The 14170-nt window shown below is 38.5% G+C and overlaps 1 protein-coding gene across 4 annotated transcripts in view; it reads right to left on the reverse strand.

Annotated features, from left to right (window-relative positions):
* Positions 1-5846: 5846 nt before the first annotated feature.
* Positions 5847-14170, reverse strand: part of Naam (Nicotinamide amidase) — a 127392-nt gene continuing 119068 nt past the window's right edge. For all 4 annotated transcript variants that reach the window (XM_053795356.2, XM_053795365.2, XM_070091856.1 and 1 more), the window contains 3 exons: positions 13684-13852; positions 13297-13439; positions 5847-12888 (listed from right to left, as the gene is read on the reverse strand). In XM_053795356.2, the coding sequence (XP_053651331.1) occupies positions 12799-12888; positions 13297-13439; positions 13684-13852 (402 nt within the window). In that variant the 3' untranslated portion in view covers positions 5847-12798. The remainder of the gene's footprint in view (positions 12889-13296; positions 13440-13683; positions 13853-14170) is intronic.

The following is a 14170-nucleotide window of genomic DNA, read 5'->3' on the forward strand; positions in this document are numbered from 1 at the left end:
TAGCGCCAACAGGTGAGACGTAGGTCACTAGGAGAGGTAAGAACTCAGATGTTGGGAGGTCAGGTCCCTCTCAAATCCAGCCGTTCTCACTAGTAGAGGTTGTAAAAGTTGATTGTAGGTCTGTACCAAGATACCCTTGTGTTGCAGTGTCTGACAGGTTGAACATTAAAATGGTATAAAATACCGACAGGTTGTTAGGTAAGACACATATGCAACAGTTAGGTATCTTTATTTTGAAACGTTTCGCCTACACAGTAGGCTTCTTCAGTCGAGTACAGAAAAGTTGATAGAAGCAGAAGATACTTGAAGACGATGTAATCAGTCCATCACCCTTAAAGTTTTGAGGTGGTCAGTCCCTCAGTCTGGAGAGCATTGTTCCATAGAATGAAACAATATGGAGATGAAGTGACAGGATGGAGCCTATTTATAGCGCCAACAGGTGAGACGTAGGTCACTAGGAGAGGTAAGAACTCAGATGTTGGGAGGTCAGGTCCCTCTCAAATCCAGCCGTTCTCACTAGTAGAGGTTGTAAAAGTTGATTGTAGGTCTGTACCAAGATACCCTTGTGTTGCAGTGTCTGACAGGTTGAACATTAAAATGGTATAAAATACCGACAGGTTGTTAGGTAAGACACATATGCAACAGTTAGGTATCTTTATTTTGAAACGTTTCGCCTACACAGTAGGCTTCTTCTTCTAGTGAGAACGGCTGGATTTGAGAGGGACCTGACCTCCCAACATCTGAGTTCTTACCTCTCCTAGTGACCTACGTCTCACCTGTTGGCGCTATAAATAGGCTCCATCCTGTCACTTCATCTCCATATTGTTTCATTCTATGGAACAATGCTCTCCAGACTGAGGGACTGACCACCTCAAAACTTTAAGGGTGATGGACTGATTACATCGTCTTCAAGTATCTTCTGCTTCTATCAACTTTTCTGTACTCGACTGAAGAAGCCTACTGTGTAGGCGAAACGTTTCAAAATAAAGATACCTAACTGTTGCATATGTGTCTTACCTAACAACCTGTCGGTATTTTATACCATTTTAATGTTCAACCTGTCAGACACTGCAACACAAGGGTATCTTGGTACAGACCTACAATCAACTTTTACAACCTCTACTAGTGAGAACGGCTGGATTTGAGAGGGACCTGACCTCCCAACATCTGAGTTCTTACCTCTCCTAGTGACCTACGTCTCACCTGTTGGCGCTATAAATAGGCTCCATCCTGTCACTTCATCTCCATATTGTTTCATTCTATGGAACAATGCTCTCCAGACTGAGGGACTGACCACCTCAAAACTTTAAGGGTGATGGACTGATTACATCGTCTTCAAGTATCTTCTGCTTCTATCAACTTTTCTGTACTCGACTGAAGAAGCCTACTGTGTAGGCGAAACGTTTCAAAATAAAGATACCTAACTGTTGCATATGTGTCTTACCTAACAACCTGTCGGTATTTTATACCATTTTAATGTTCAACCTGTCAGACACTGCAACACAAGGGTATCTTGGTACAGACCTACAATCAACTTTTACAACCTCTACTAGTGAGAACGGCTGGATTTGAGAGGGACCTGACCTCCCAACATCTGAGTTCTTACCTCTCCTAGTGACCTACGTCTCACCTGTTGGCGCTATAAATAGGCTCCATCCTGTCACTTCATCTCCATATTGTTTCATTCTATGGAACAATGCTCTCCAGACTGAGGGACTGACCACCTCAAAACTTTAAGGGTGATGGACTGATTACATCGTCTTCAAGTATCTTCTGCTTCTATCAACTTTTCTGTACTCGACTGAAGAAGCCTACTGTGTAGGCGAAACGTTTCAAAATAAAGATACCTAACTGTTGCATATGTGTCTTACCTAACAACCTGTCGGTATTTTATACCATTTTAATGTTCAACCTGTCAGACACTGCAACACAAGGGTATCTTGGTACAGACCTACAATCAACTTTTACAACCTCTACTAGTGAGAACGGCTGGATTTGAGAGGGACCTGACCTCCCAACATCTGAGTTCTTACCTCTCCTAGTGACCTACGTCTCACCTGTTGGCGCTATAAATAGGCTCCATCCTGTCACTTCATCTCCATATTGTTTCATTCTATGGAACAATGCTCTCCAGACTGAGGGACTGACCACCTCAAAACTTTAAGGGTGATGGACTGATTACATCGTCTTCAAGTATCTTCTGCTTCTATCAACTTTTCTGTACTCGACTGAAGAAGCCTACTGTGTAGGCGAAACGTTTCAAAATAAAGATACCTAACTGTTGCATATGTGTCTTACCTAACAACCTGTCGGTATTTTATACCATTTTAATGTTCAACCTGTCAGACACTGCAACACAAGGGTATCTTGGTACAGACCTACAATCAACTTTTACAACCTCTACTAGTGAGAACGGCTGGATTTGAGAGGGACCTGACCTCCCAACATCTGAGTTCTTACCTCTCCTAGTGACCTACGTCTCACCTGTTGGCGCTATAAATAGGCTCCATCCTGTCACTTCATCTCCATATTGTTTCATTCTATGGAACAATGCTCTCCAGACTGAGGGACTGACCACCTCAAAACTTTAAGGGTGATGGACTGATTACATCGTCTTCAAGTATCTTCTGCTTCTATCAACTTTTCTGTACTCGACTGAAGAAGCCTACTGTGTAGGCGAAACGTTTCAAAATAAAGATACCTAACTGTTGCATATGTGTCTTACCTAACAACACTGTTGACTTGGTACTAGTGACCAGGAGTGTTATTGAATCACTGTTGACTTGGTACTAGTGACCAGGAGTGTTATTGAATCACTGTTGATATATTATCACTAGGCTGGTTGTGGATGTATATAGTCATCTATACACTCGTGTCTTCATCTCCTACACGGTTTATCTTGAAGAAACATTTATACCAAGCACATTGACTATTTTGGTTTATTACGAATAGTTTATGCGGAAAACTAGTCACTATGTAACGAAAAAACCACTCTTTGTACCCACCCAAAGTGGATGTCTACCTACATCCTCCCTATTTTACCTCACTCTCAGCCTGTCTACCCAACAATCTTACCTCTCTTCTGACTACCCACAACCTTTTTTAAAGTTTTATTCTGTCTCAGTCCGTCCTCTCCCTATTTCACTTCTCTTATAGCCTAAAGAAACTAATTTACCTGCATTAAACACAGTTTCTTCAGTTTAAGTCATGCTGAACGACTGTCAGTGAGTGAACATCGACGTTGTTTATGCTACTTGTGAGGACCAAGGTTCTAGTCCTCGTCCATTCTTCCTGTTTCTTGATAAATTAAATACATTCGCAACACTTAAGTTTCTTTATTGATAAAACATATCGCCACACAGTGGTTTCGTCAGTCCTATACAAAGAAGAGTGGTGAAGAACAGACGGAGTTTGATGTAATCAGTCCCTCAGCTTCGAGTCGATGTAATCAGTCCATCAGTCGTTTCCTCAGTAAAGATAGCCAGGTGTTGCACATGTGTCTAATTTATCAACGTGTTGGCTCTCTGAACCATTTATCTACACTCCCGTTACTTCATATAGGTTATTGCTGTGTCGAAATAAAAAAAATGATGAGTTCCTGGAGTTTTTTCTTCTCCTGGAGCTCGGCCATAGGCCAGGCTCATCTGGTGCTTGCCTGGATTAGCTTGAACCAGTAGGTAACTAGGATCTGCTTAGTTTGGGCCAGTAGGCCTGCTGCAGTGCTCCTTATGTTTTTAGTATGGTTAACCAGGCTGTTGTGATCTCCAGTAGCACCTCCTACCCAACAACACAAGAGTTACAAGATCCCATTGTCTACCCGTCCTCATCCCAATGCGTCACTCACACCTCACTCTCCGCCTACATATACTGTCTAACTCTAACCTCTGTATGTTAAAAGTGATCAAGGTCCCAGGACCTAATTAACGTTTTCTAGTATGTCTTAGTGTTTGAATGCGTGTTTTTCTAAACCAAGAGCTTCTTTACCATCAAGAGCCTCCTCACCATCAAGCTTCTTTCACCATCGCCTCAGCAGGTTCCGAAGCTACCCGTGTAGGTACCCACGTTATCTCAGTAGGTACCCACGTTATCTCAGTAGGTACCCACGTTATCTCAGTAGGTACCCACGTTATCTCAGTAGGTACCCACGTTATCTCAGTAGGTACCCACGTTATCTCAGTAGGTACCCACGTTATCTCAGTAGGTACCCACGTTATCTCAGTAGGTACCCACGTTATCTCAGTAGGTACCCACGTTATCTCAGTAGGTACCCACGTTATCTCAGTAGGTACCCACGTTATCTCAGTAGGTACCCACGTTATCTCAGTAGGTACCCACGTTATCTCAGTAGGTACCCACGTTATCTCAGTAGGTACCCACGTTATCTCAGTAGGTACCCACGTTATCTCAGTAGGTACCCACGTTATCTCAGTAGGTACCCACGTTATCTCAGTAGGTACCCACGTTACCTCAGTAGGTATCCACGTTATATCAGTAGGTACCCACGTTATCTCAGTAGGTACCCACGTTATCTCAGTAGGTATTCACGTTATCTCAGTAGGTACCAACGTTATCTCAGTAGGCACCCATGTTATCTCAGTAGGTACTCACATTATCTCAGTAGGTACTCACGTTATCTCAGTAGGTACCCACGTTATCTCAGTAGGCACCCATGTTATCTCAGTAGGTATTCACGTTATCTCAGTAGGTACTCACGTTATCTCAGTAGGTACCCACGTTATCTCAGTAGGTACTCACGTTAGCTCAGTAGGTACTCACTTTATCTCAGTAGGTACTCACGTTATCTCAGTAGGTACCCGCGTTATCTTAGTAGGCACCCATGTTATCTCAGTAGGTATTCACGTTATCTCAGTAGGTACTCACGTTATCTCAGTAGGTACCCACGTTATCTCAGTAGGCACCCATGTTATCTCAGTAGGTACCCACGTCATCTCAGTAGATACCCGTCATCTCAGTAGGTACCCACGTCATTTTAGTAGATACCCACGTTATCTCAGTAGGTACCCACGTTATCTCAGTAGGTACCCACGTTATCTCAGTAGGTACCCACGTTATCTCAGTAGGTACCCACGTTATCTCAGTAGGTACCCACGTTATCTCAGTAGGTACCCACGTTATCTCAGTAGGTACCCACGTTATCTCAGTAGGTACCCACGTTATCTCAGTAGGTACCCACGTTACCTCAGTAGGTACCCACGTTACCTCAGTAGGTACCCACGTTACCTCAGTAGGTACCCACGTTATCTCAGTAGGTACCCACGTTATCTCAGTAGGTACCCACGTTATCTCAGTAGGAACCCACGTTATCTCAGTAGGTACCCACGTTATCTCAGTAGGTACCCACGTTATCTCAGTAGGTACCCACGTTATCTCAGTAGGTACCCACGTTACCTCAGTAGGTACCCACGTTACCTCAGTAGGTACCCACGTTACCTCAGTAGGGTGAGCTGAGGTAGAACATGAGTTCAGTTTGTAAATTCAGCTCTATAAATAAATGTTGTGACCCGTACGGGTTTAGCGCTTATTTCTAATTAATAATAATACGTAATTGCAATAATAATAAAAATTAGCAAGAATAATAACTGTAAAGTAGTAACAATAATAATAATCAATAATAATTATTGCAATAATAATAATAATTAATAATAATGTTTTTTCAATAAAACCTAATTTTATTTGAACTAAAAAAAATAGAGGATTTGTATTAAAATTTTTTGACGCCTAATCTGATTTTTTTTACCCTATTCATCACAGGGCCCATATTGTGGATTTTTTTTTTTTTGGGGGGGGGGGATGGACAGTAATATATAGGAAGGTTTTAACACCAGTTGTTAGTGAGGACTGACTCTTTATTCATAACATTCGCTTAACAATATTTATATCTCCAGTTTCTCCTAGCTCCTCCTGAACCCATTATAGAATATTCCAGTTTAGAAAAAAACACTTTTATACCCAATAAAAGGCACTATATGTTCCATGTGGACTTAGCACTTTGTTATATATATATATATATATATATATATATATATATATATATATATATATATATATATATATATATATATATATATATATATATATATATATATATATATATATATATATATATATATAATGATAATAATAATAATAATAGTAATGTTCCCTTGAAATATTGAATATAGCATATCACAAAATTTTAATGTTTGTTTACTCAAGCGGATATATTATTGGATATATATATTATTGGAAAATTTACACAGGATATAGAGAATGTGTTATTATATCATTGCATTAGTTGTATACTTTACTGACGAGTTAATGAATAAGATACATGTGTAACACGTGAAGTAAATGACGACCTGTTGGTTTAGAATGACACGTAAGTAAACATATGATGTATTTATTAGAAAACGTTTCGGTCCTGGGACCTTGATCACTTCTAACATACAGAGGTTGAAAGATAGTATATATATATAGGCGGAGAGTGAGAGCCGCCTACATATATAGTCTTTCTACCTCTGTATGTTAGAAGTGATCAAGGTCCCAGGACCGAAACGTTTTCTAATATATATATCATAGTGTTTACTTACGTGTCTTTCTAAACAAACTTGTCGGTATTTATTACCAAGGTTTATACCAACTGAAGACCTATCCAAGGTTGAGGGACTGATACCTCACCTTCCCACTGTCTCCTGAATACAGTCCCTCTGTTGAATGGTAAAAAAAATACCACTGGCTGGCGAAACATCATAATGGTACGTAAAAAGGGCACAAGTGCAACTAATGCTACATTTTATTTTTTTCAACGTTTCGCTCTCCAGGAGCTATGTCAAGCCGTTACGAACACTGCAAGCTCATGTTCACATAGGTTTGTCAAGACGGATCTTGACCCGGGTCAGGACCCGTGTTGAACTTGTATCGTTTGTTATAACGGCCTGACAAAGCTCCCGGAGAGCGAAACGTTGCCACAATAAAATGTGTGTGTGATGAATGGTTTGAAACGTTGCCACAATAAAATGTAACATTAGTTGCACTTGTGTCCTTTTACCTAACATATTGTTAGTAATTCTACCAGCATTATTACAATTTCATAATGAAGACACCCATGTGCTCCACATGTGTCCCGTTCATAATACTGCACAATGACAACATATTTAATCACATGTTTTTAGTGAACAGTGAATTTTAGTCCAATGGTAGAAGTACCAGCCACTTTATATTATATCTGTGTAAGCAATAATGGCGTCTTGCTGTAACATTCACTCCAGTAATTAAGATCATCTCATAACAAGAATCCTAGATCATCTCATAACAAGAATCCTAGATCATCTCATAACAAGAATCCTAGATCATCTCATAACAAGAATCCTAGATCATCTCATAACAAGAATCCTAGATCATCTCATAACAAGAATCCTAGATCATCTCATAACAAGAATCCTAGATCATCTCATAACAAGAATCCTAGATCATCTCATAACAAGAATCCTAGATCATCTCATAACAAGAATCCTAGATCATCTCATAACAAGAATCCTAGATCATCTCATAACAAGAATCCTAGATCATCTCATAACAAGAATCCTAGATCATCTCATAAGAAGCTTAGCAACTGTTGCACTTCATACGCTGATATTAGAGGTATTCAAGTCTAATCACACAAGTAACAAGTCTACTAAAGATACTCAAACATTTACATGGGTAAGCTGTGATATTAATGGTTAATTTACTAAGTCAAATAGACTGTAACGTTGTGGTGGGCTGTTGGAGCTCGACGAACAACAGACATATATGGTAGATTTTAATTTCTGTAGATTTTCGATTACAAATAATGTCACCTACACTCCTCGTAGCATTTCAGGCCTGGTTCATTTTTTATTTTGTATATACAAACTATATTACTAGCATCTAACTTAGCCTTCGGCGAGTTTGTTCTAGTAAACTGACCTAGTGTAGCTTCTACCCGAGCCTCTGTAAGTTCCTCATTCATCGTTATGAGAAAAAGTCGTTCTAGCTTCAGCACCTAGCCATGAGTGTTGCAGTCACATGGTTTGCAGCATCTGTATACTGTAATGGTATACAATACCGACAAGTTGATAAGTTTACATGTGCATCAGTTAGGTATCTCTATCCTGAAATGTTTTGCTCCAGGTTGAGTGACTGACCACCTCAAAACTACGTCTTCGAAGGTGATTACATCGTCTTGATATCTCTACTGCTTCTGCTGCCTCCTCTGTATTCGACTGAAGAAGCCTACTGTGTAGGCGAAACGTTTCGGAATAAAGATACCTACCTGATGCACATGAGTCGTACTTATCAATCTGGATTACTGTAGCTGGGGGCTCAGGAACTCACCACCACTAACATGGTCATAACTTGAATATGCTTTAGACAGATTTTCCTTCTTAAATGCTAATGTAATTCAGTGAGGGTTCCAAAGAGAAACTAATCATGATGTTGAAACAAATAGTGACAAAGAAATACTTCCTGTTATCCCCCAGCTCTCTCATATATGTTAACTGCCTTAATGCTAAAGTTTTAGTCTGTAGCTTGAGACTACATGGATATGAATAACATATGAAGCACTTAAACTCTTACACGAGTATACGTGAATGATATAAAATGAACGAAGGTTAAGAGGGAGACTAAAGATGACATGGGAAGGTAGAATAAGGAAGAATGAGAGCATGGAGAAGTGTTGTTGTTCTCAAGATCTGGAGAAAACTGCTTCGATGTATTGTTTCTATATTCTGACCTCCAACTGACGTCCTCTTCAGCAGATTATATAGTTGGATACAGCATAGTGTGGTAAATAATTGTAAATATACTGTAGTTGTATTTTTTTTGTACAAATTTGCATTGGAAATGTACAGTAATTGTGTTGGCTTTTCTGAATAATGTCCAACAGTAAAAAGATTTCACTGTTTTATTTAAAAAGAGATTGTGTGTTAACTAGTATGACAGGAAAACCATCTCAGGCAGCAGCTTTTTTTTTGGGGGGGGGGGGGGGGAATAAAATGCTTGTTGCTCTGACCAGGCATGATGCCATATATGGAAGATGAAGAAAGACACACATCGTGGTCTATCAAATTTTAATAATAAAACCAAACTTATCCATGAAGGCTGGCAAGGAAATTAACTGTTGCATTGTTTAATGATATGTCTCTTGCCCTGAGATTAAGTTAATGGCCTTCCTGCCAAGACTCATATATATATATATATATATATATATATATATATATATATATATATATATATATATATATATATATATATATATATATATATATATATATATATATTATATACAAAAGTACCTGTTGTGTATATAACAAAACTGTGAAATGTCTCAATCAATATTTAATTTTATTCATGTTGACGTGAAAACACACGTTACTGAATAATAAACACATCCAATTTTAACATATTTATGGTAAGACTGTTGGTCAGCTGAGTCACTGGCTGAGGTGAGTCAACTCTTGGAGTTCTCATCAAAGAGAAATCCTCCTTGGATAAGTTTCTCATATATAGTAAAGTTGATACAAGAATAGAGATTGTCAGATGTTAGATATACATAGATAGTTAAGTGGGTAAATATTATGCTTATAACATACCACACATATACTTAAATTTACTATTAAAAATGGCACCTGGTTAAGGTTGTACATGTCTGTGACGTTAGTTCATTGAATGTATAATATTTTTTCTTTAGTTAGGCAATGATTAAATATTAAGTTTTATATAGTTATAATAGCCAAGAATAAATAAGATCGGACTTCAAATGGAATAATTAAGTGTTAAGTCTGAAAAAAAATATGCTTTTTGCTCTAAGTCTTATTTTTTTTAATTCTATTACAGCACTATATGATAAAATTATGTTAGTGGGATGTAAGATACTTTACATAGCAGTACAAGATGGAATGTTTTAATATTTATGGAATACAAATTATACTCAACGCAATTATCCTCAAAATCACATTATACAAATACCTTTACGGTAATCTATAATTTTGTGGAAGTTTTCAACTGGACACTGAGAGTAGTGTACATCCCTTGCGTTACTACTAGCTCTTGCCACACTCTATAAACAATAAGCTTTTCTCTTAAAATTGCTTTCACATGACACTATATACCAGTATGTGAAGTCTCATCTATTTTGTAAATGTAATAAATCTGCAGCTATCAGTTAATTCTAACCTAAGCTAACCTATACAAAGGCTTGCTTGCAGACAATGGTCAGCAGTATGCCAACATTCTGGATAGCAAATTGCTTATTAAAATGCTAGCATTGTGCCCCCGGTCAAGTTGAAACTCACGCCACTCGAGTTTATCACTAGCCAATAAGAAATCGTATATTATATATGGTTGGTTTATTATGCATAATGTTAGTATGTTAGGTAAAAGGATACATGTACAGCTACTGTGACATTTTATTGTGGCAACGTTTCGCTCTCCAGGAGCTTTGTCAAGCCTTTACAAGCAACACAGTTCATGTAGGCTTGCCAGGACGGGTCCTGACCCGGGTCAGGACCCGTCCTGGCAAACCTGTATGAATATGAACTTGTACTGTTTGTAACGGCTTGACAAAGCTCCTGGAGAGCGAAACGTTGCCACAATAAAATGTCACATTAGTTGCACATGTGTCCTTTTACTTAGTATATTGTCGGTAATTCTACCAACATTCTTACACGATGTTAGTAGTGGCTGAGTAGCAGTTATCTGTATTCACGAGGCTTCTCATATAATTCCATAGTTATAATTATATATAGTAATATATATATTTTGCATAGAATTATTATTTTTTCTACATTTTTTGTTTATGTGTCTACTTTCTAGTTCTATATGTGTACCTTTTATCTCATATAGAACACACTGAGTTGTTTCTACTCTTTGTTCATCCTTTTGTACCGACAATGGTATGAGAATATATACAAATGGGAACCAATAAGACACTTTTATGCAGTATTTAACCTTTATAAGTGACAGAGTTGGGCTTGGTTTCAAGCTTGTAAGCCAAGCTTAAAGTCGTCATTTGCTAAGGTCCATACTGAATAAAAACATAAGAATACAGGAACACTTCAAGAGGCCTCTGGCCCTTGGTAGGTGGGTCTAACTCGCACCCATCCCCACCAACTCACACACCCATCCAACCCTGTTTTTTAGTTACCCAAAGTTCTCGCCCCAATGACAAATTGAATCGTATCTGCCACTTCTCTTGACCACAACTTCAACCTATCCAGGTCATCCTATATTTGATTAGTGTCCTCATCAGAAGTTATCTGACGGCTTATTTTAGTGTCATCGGTAAACGTACGTGTTACTATTTAATCCTTTATTTACGTCGTTTATATAGATTGTGAACGGGAAGGGTCCCAGTACTGACCCCTGTTGCATACTACTAGTAACGAGTCCCCATTCTGATTTCTCGCCATTTTTGCCAACTCTGTTGCCTGTCGGTCAGCCAAGCTTCGACCCAGGAGATAATTTCTCCTCCCATAACATGTGCTGCTACTTTTTTCACCAATCACCTTTCAAGGTGGTTTTAAATTGCATCTTCAGTTACTGATTCCATCAACTTCCCATAATTGAGGTGAAGCTGATTGGTCTATAATAATTTGAAGCTAAGGATGTCTCCCACTTTGTAAATAGTTATCACATTTGCCATTTTCCACTTATTCAGTACGATTACCTGTTTGTAGTGACTTGAAAAGACTGGCTGATATATTGCTAAGACCCTTCTTACATTCCTTAAGAACAGTTCATCAGGACACAGTGGCTTATTTGGCTTCAATCTATATAGTTGTTTGAGGATTATGTCACTAGTGACTGTGATCTTCCATAATTTATTCTTGTCCTAACCAACATAACTGAGTTCTGGGATTTCATTTGTATCTTCTTATATAAAAACCTGAGGAAATAAGTGTTGAAAATGATACATATCTTGTCACTAACATTAAGTTGACCTGAGTTACATTTAAGTAAGTCTATCTTTTCTCTTAATCTTAGTCCTTTATATACCTGCGGGAAACCGTTTGGGTTGCTTCTTTGATTCCCTCGTGACCTTAATTTCATATTCTCTTATGGCTTTCCTTATCCCACTATTGACTTCTCTCTTAAACTGAATATACTGGGCAGTAAGGTGACCGTCTTTCATTAGTCTATAAATGTTGTGCAGGAAAGGTATAAAATACCGACAATATGAAAGTTAAGACACATGTGCAACATCTGGATATCTTTATTGTAGACGTTTCGCCATCCAGTTGCTTTATCAATACAGATTCTAGGACATAATTAGCCTTGGAGTTATTGTGAACACTAACTCCAAGGCTGAGGGAATGATTACCTCATCTTTTGTATATAGTTCAGTCTTCTAATTATGTCCTAGAATCTGTATCGATAAAGCCACTGGATGGCGAAACGTCTACAATAGAGATATCCAGATGTAGCACTTGAGTCTATAAATGCCGGTCTCTTCACCCAGATGTTTTAATATCTTATCTATCCACTTCGAGTCACTGGAGTTTGATCTAAATTTGGAGTAGGAATATTGGGAAATTTGTAAAATGCTTTGGGGTAAAAAGTGTCTTGTTGGTTCCATTTCATCCTATTGACTGATTTTTTTTTTTTTTGGGGGGGGGGGGGGGGAGGGAGTGTAAGTATGTATGCATCTCATTTTTCCATCTCACCGCCTCTAAGCTCTTCTTTTCTTTCCTTGCTCTAGGCTAATATACCTTCATTTTCATTTCATATCACTTCAATTATTATTTCTTTCTATTTTTCTTCTCAGGTTCTTGTCTTCTATTTTTTCTTCATCTTCTTCGCTAGTTCAAGTGCGAGTCTGTAAGCCAGCACCGGAGGTCTGTCGCGTCCAGTGGCCAGACTCTTGATCTGTAAGAGAAACAAAAAAAGAAGCTGTCAGATAGCAATGCATCCCTTACAGGTGATGTGAAGCTGACCTATTAGGCTAGAGTACGTTAAGTAACCATTATATTTAGTACAGGTGATGTGAAGCTGACCTATTAGGCTAGAGTACGTTACCCCTTAACTGTCCAAACGTAGATCTACGTTTGGACAGTTAAGGGGTTAAGCAAACATTATGTCAAGTACAAGTGACGTAAGACTAGTATGCTAGGCTAGATAATGGTATGTAACTAAATATAATTGAGTTTATATATATGAAAGACAATTTTAAACTTAAAAAAAATATCATGTACTCGGCAAGAGTTGAAACAAGATGGGAAAATTTAACTCGACGATTGAATTCATGAAAGAAAACCGGGGTGTTGAAGAACCGACCTGAGAGGAAGTGACAATGAGGCCATTGTTAGCTATGGTGTGGTTCTTGGTGGCCTGAATGTCCTTGTCACACACACCTCTGGCTGCATCGTCTATAAGCATAGTTCTGTAGCCTTCCTCGATGGCATGCCTCGTTGTAGCCGCTGTAATGAGTCGTGTGTGTATTATGTAGCTGGGGGTTATGCCCTTCCATCTGGGCACAATTGTGGAGGTCAACACATTAACTCTTGTGTAGTATTTTAATAAGAGAAAATCAATGTACAATATTAATATTGCATTAACGTAGTGCATCAATATTACATCAATGTGCCGCATTTGTATTACATTCATGATCACATAACACCAACACATACACTAATGGCATGCATCAGCACATTAAGAACATACCAACGCAGATGTCGTAAGCAATACCACAAATGAAGACGTCTGTGACATTCCTCTTTTGTAGTTCTTCATTCAAGGACGTGTGTGATATCTTATTGTTGTCCCAGAAAGCACTGTAGGAGTCGGTGTCTGGGTCTGTGCCCTTGTACACGAACACTGCGTCCTCAACAATCTGCCAGAGCAATTGGGAATTCTAAGGAGGAAATATCATTTGTGATGTAAATCTAAGGGCAGTATGAAGCTTAGAATGAAAGATAGAATAGATAAATGCATGGTACGTGTGATTTCCTCAGAGATTTTGTCTCGAGATGAACTGAAAAAAAAATCAGTTGTAATCACTGAGATGGATAAGTTTAAAACTGAAAGGTAGACTGGTAACAACACTCCGGGTAGATACTTTGAGGAACGGGTAGTTTAGTTGCCAGAGTAATGTTGTAGAGTATGGCAGCCACATACATACCTTGATTATTATTATTATAATAAAAAAGAA

This window comes from Cherax quadricarinatus, chromosome 37 (genome assembly GCF_038502225.1).
Source record: "Cherax quadricarinatus isolate ZL_2023a chromosome 37, ASM3850222v1, whole genome shotgun sequence".
In the NCBI taxonomy this organism is placed as follows: domain Eukaryota; kingdom Metazoa; phylum Arthropoda; class Malacostraca; order Decapoda; family Parastacidae; genus Cherax; species Cherax quadricarinatus.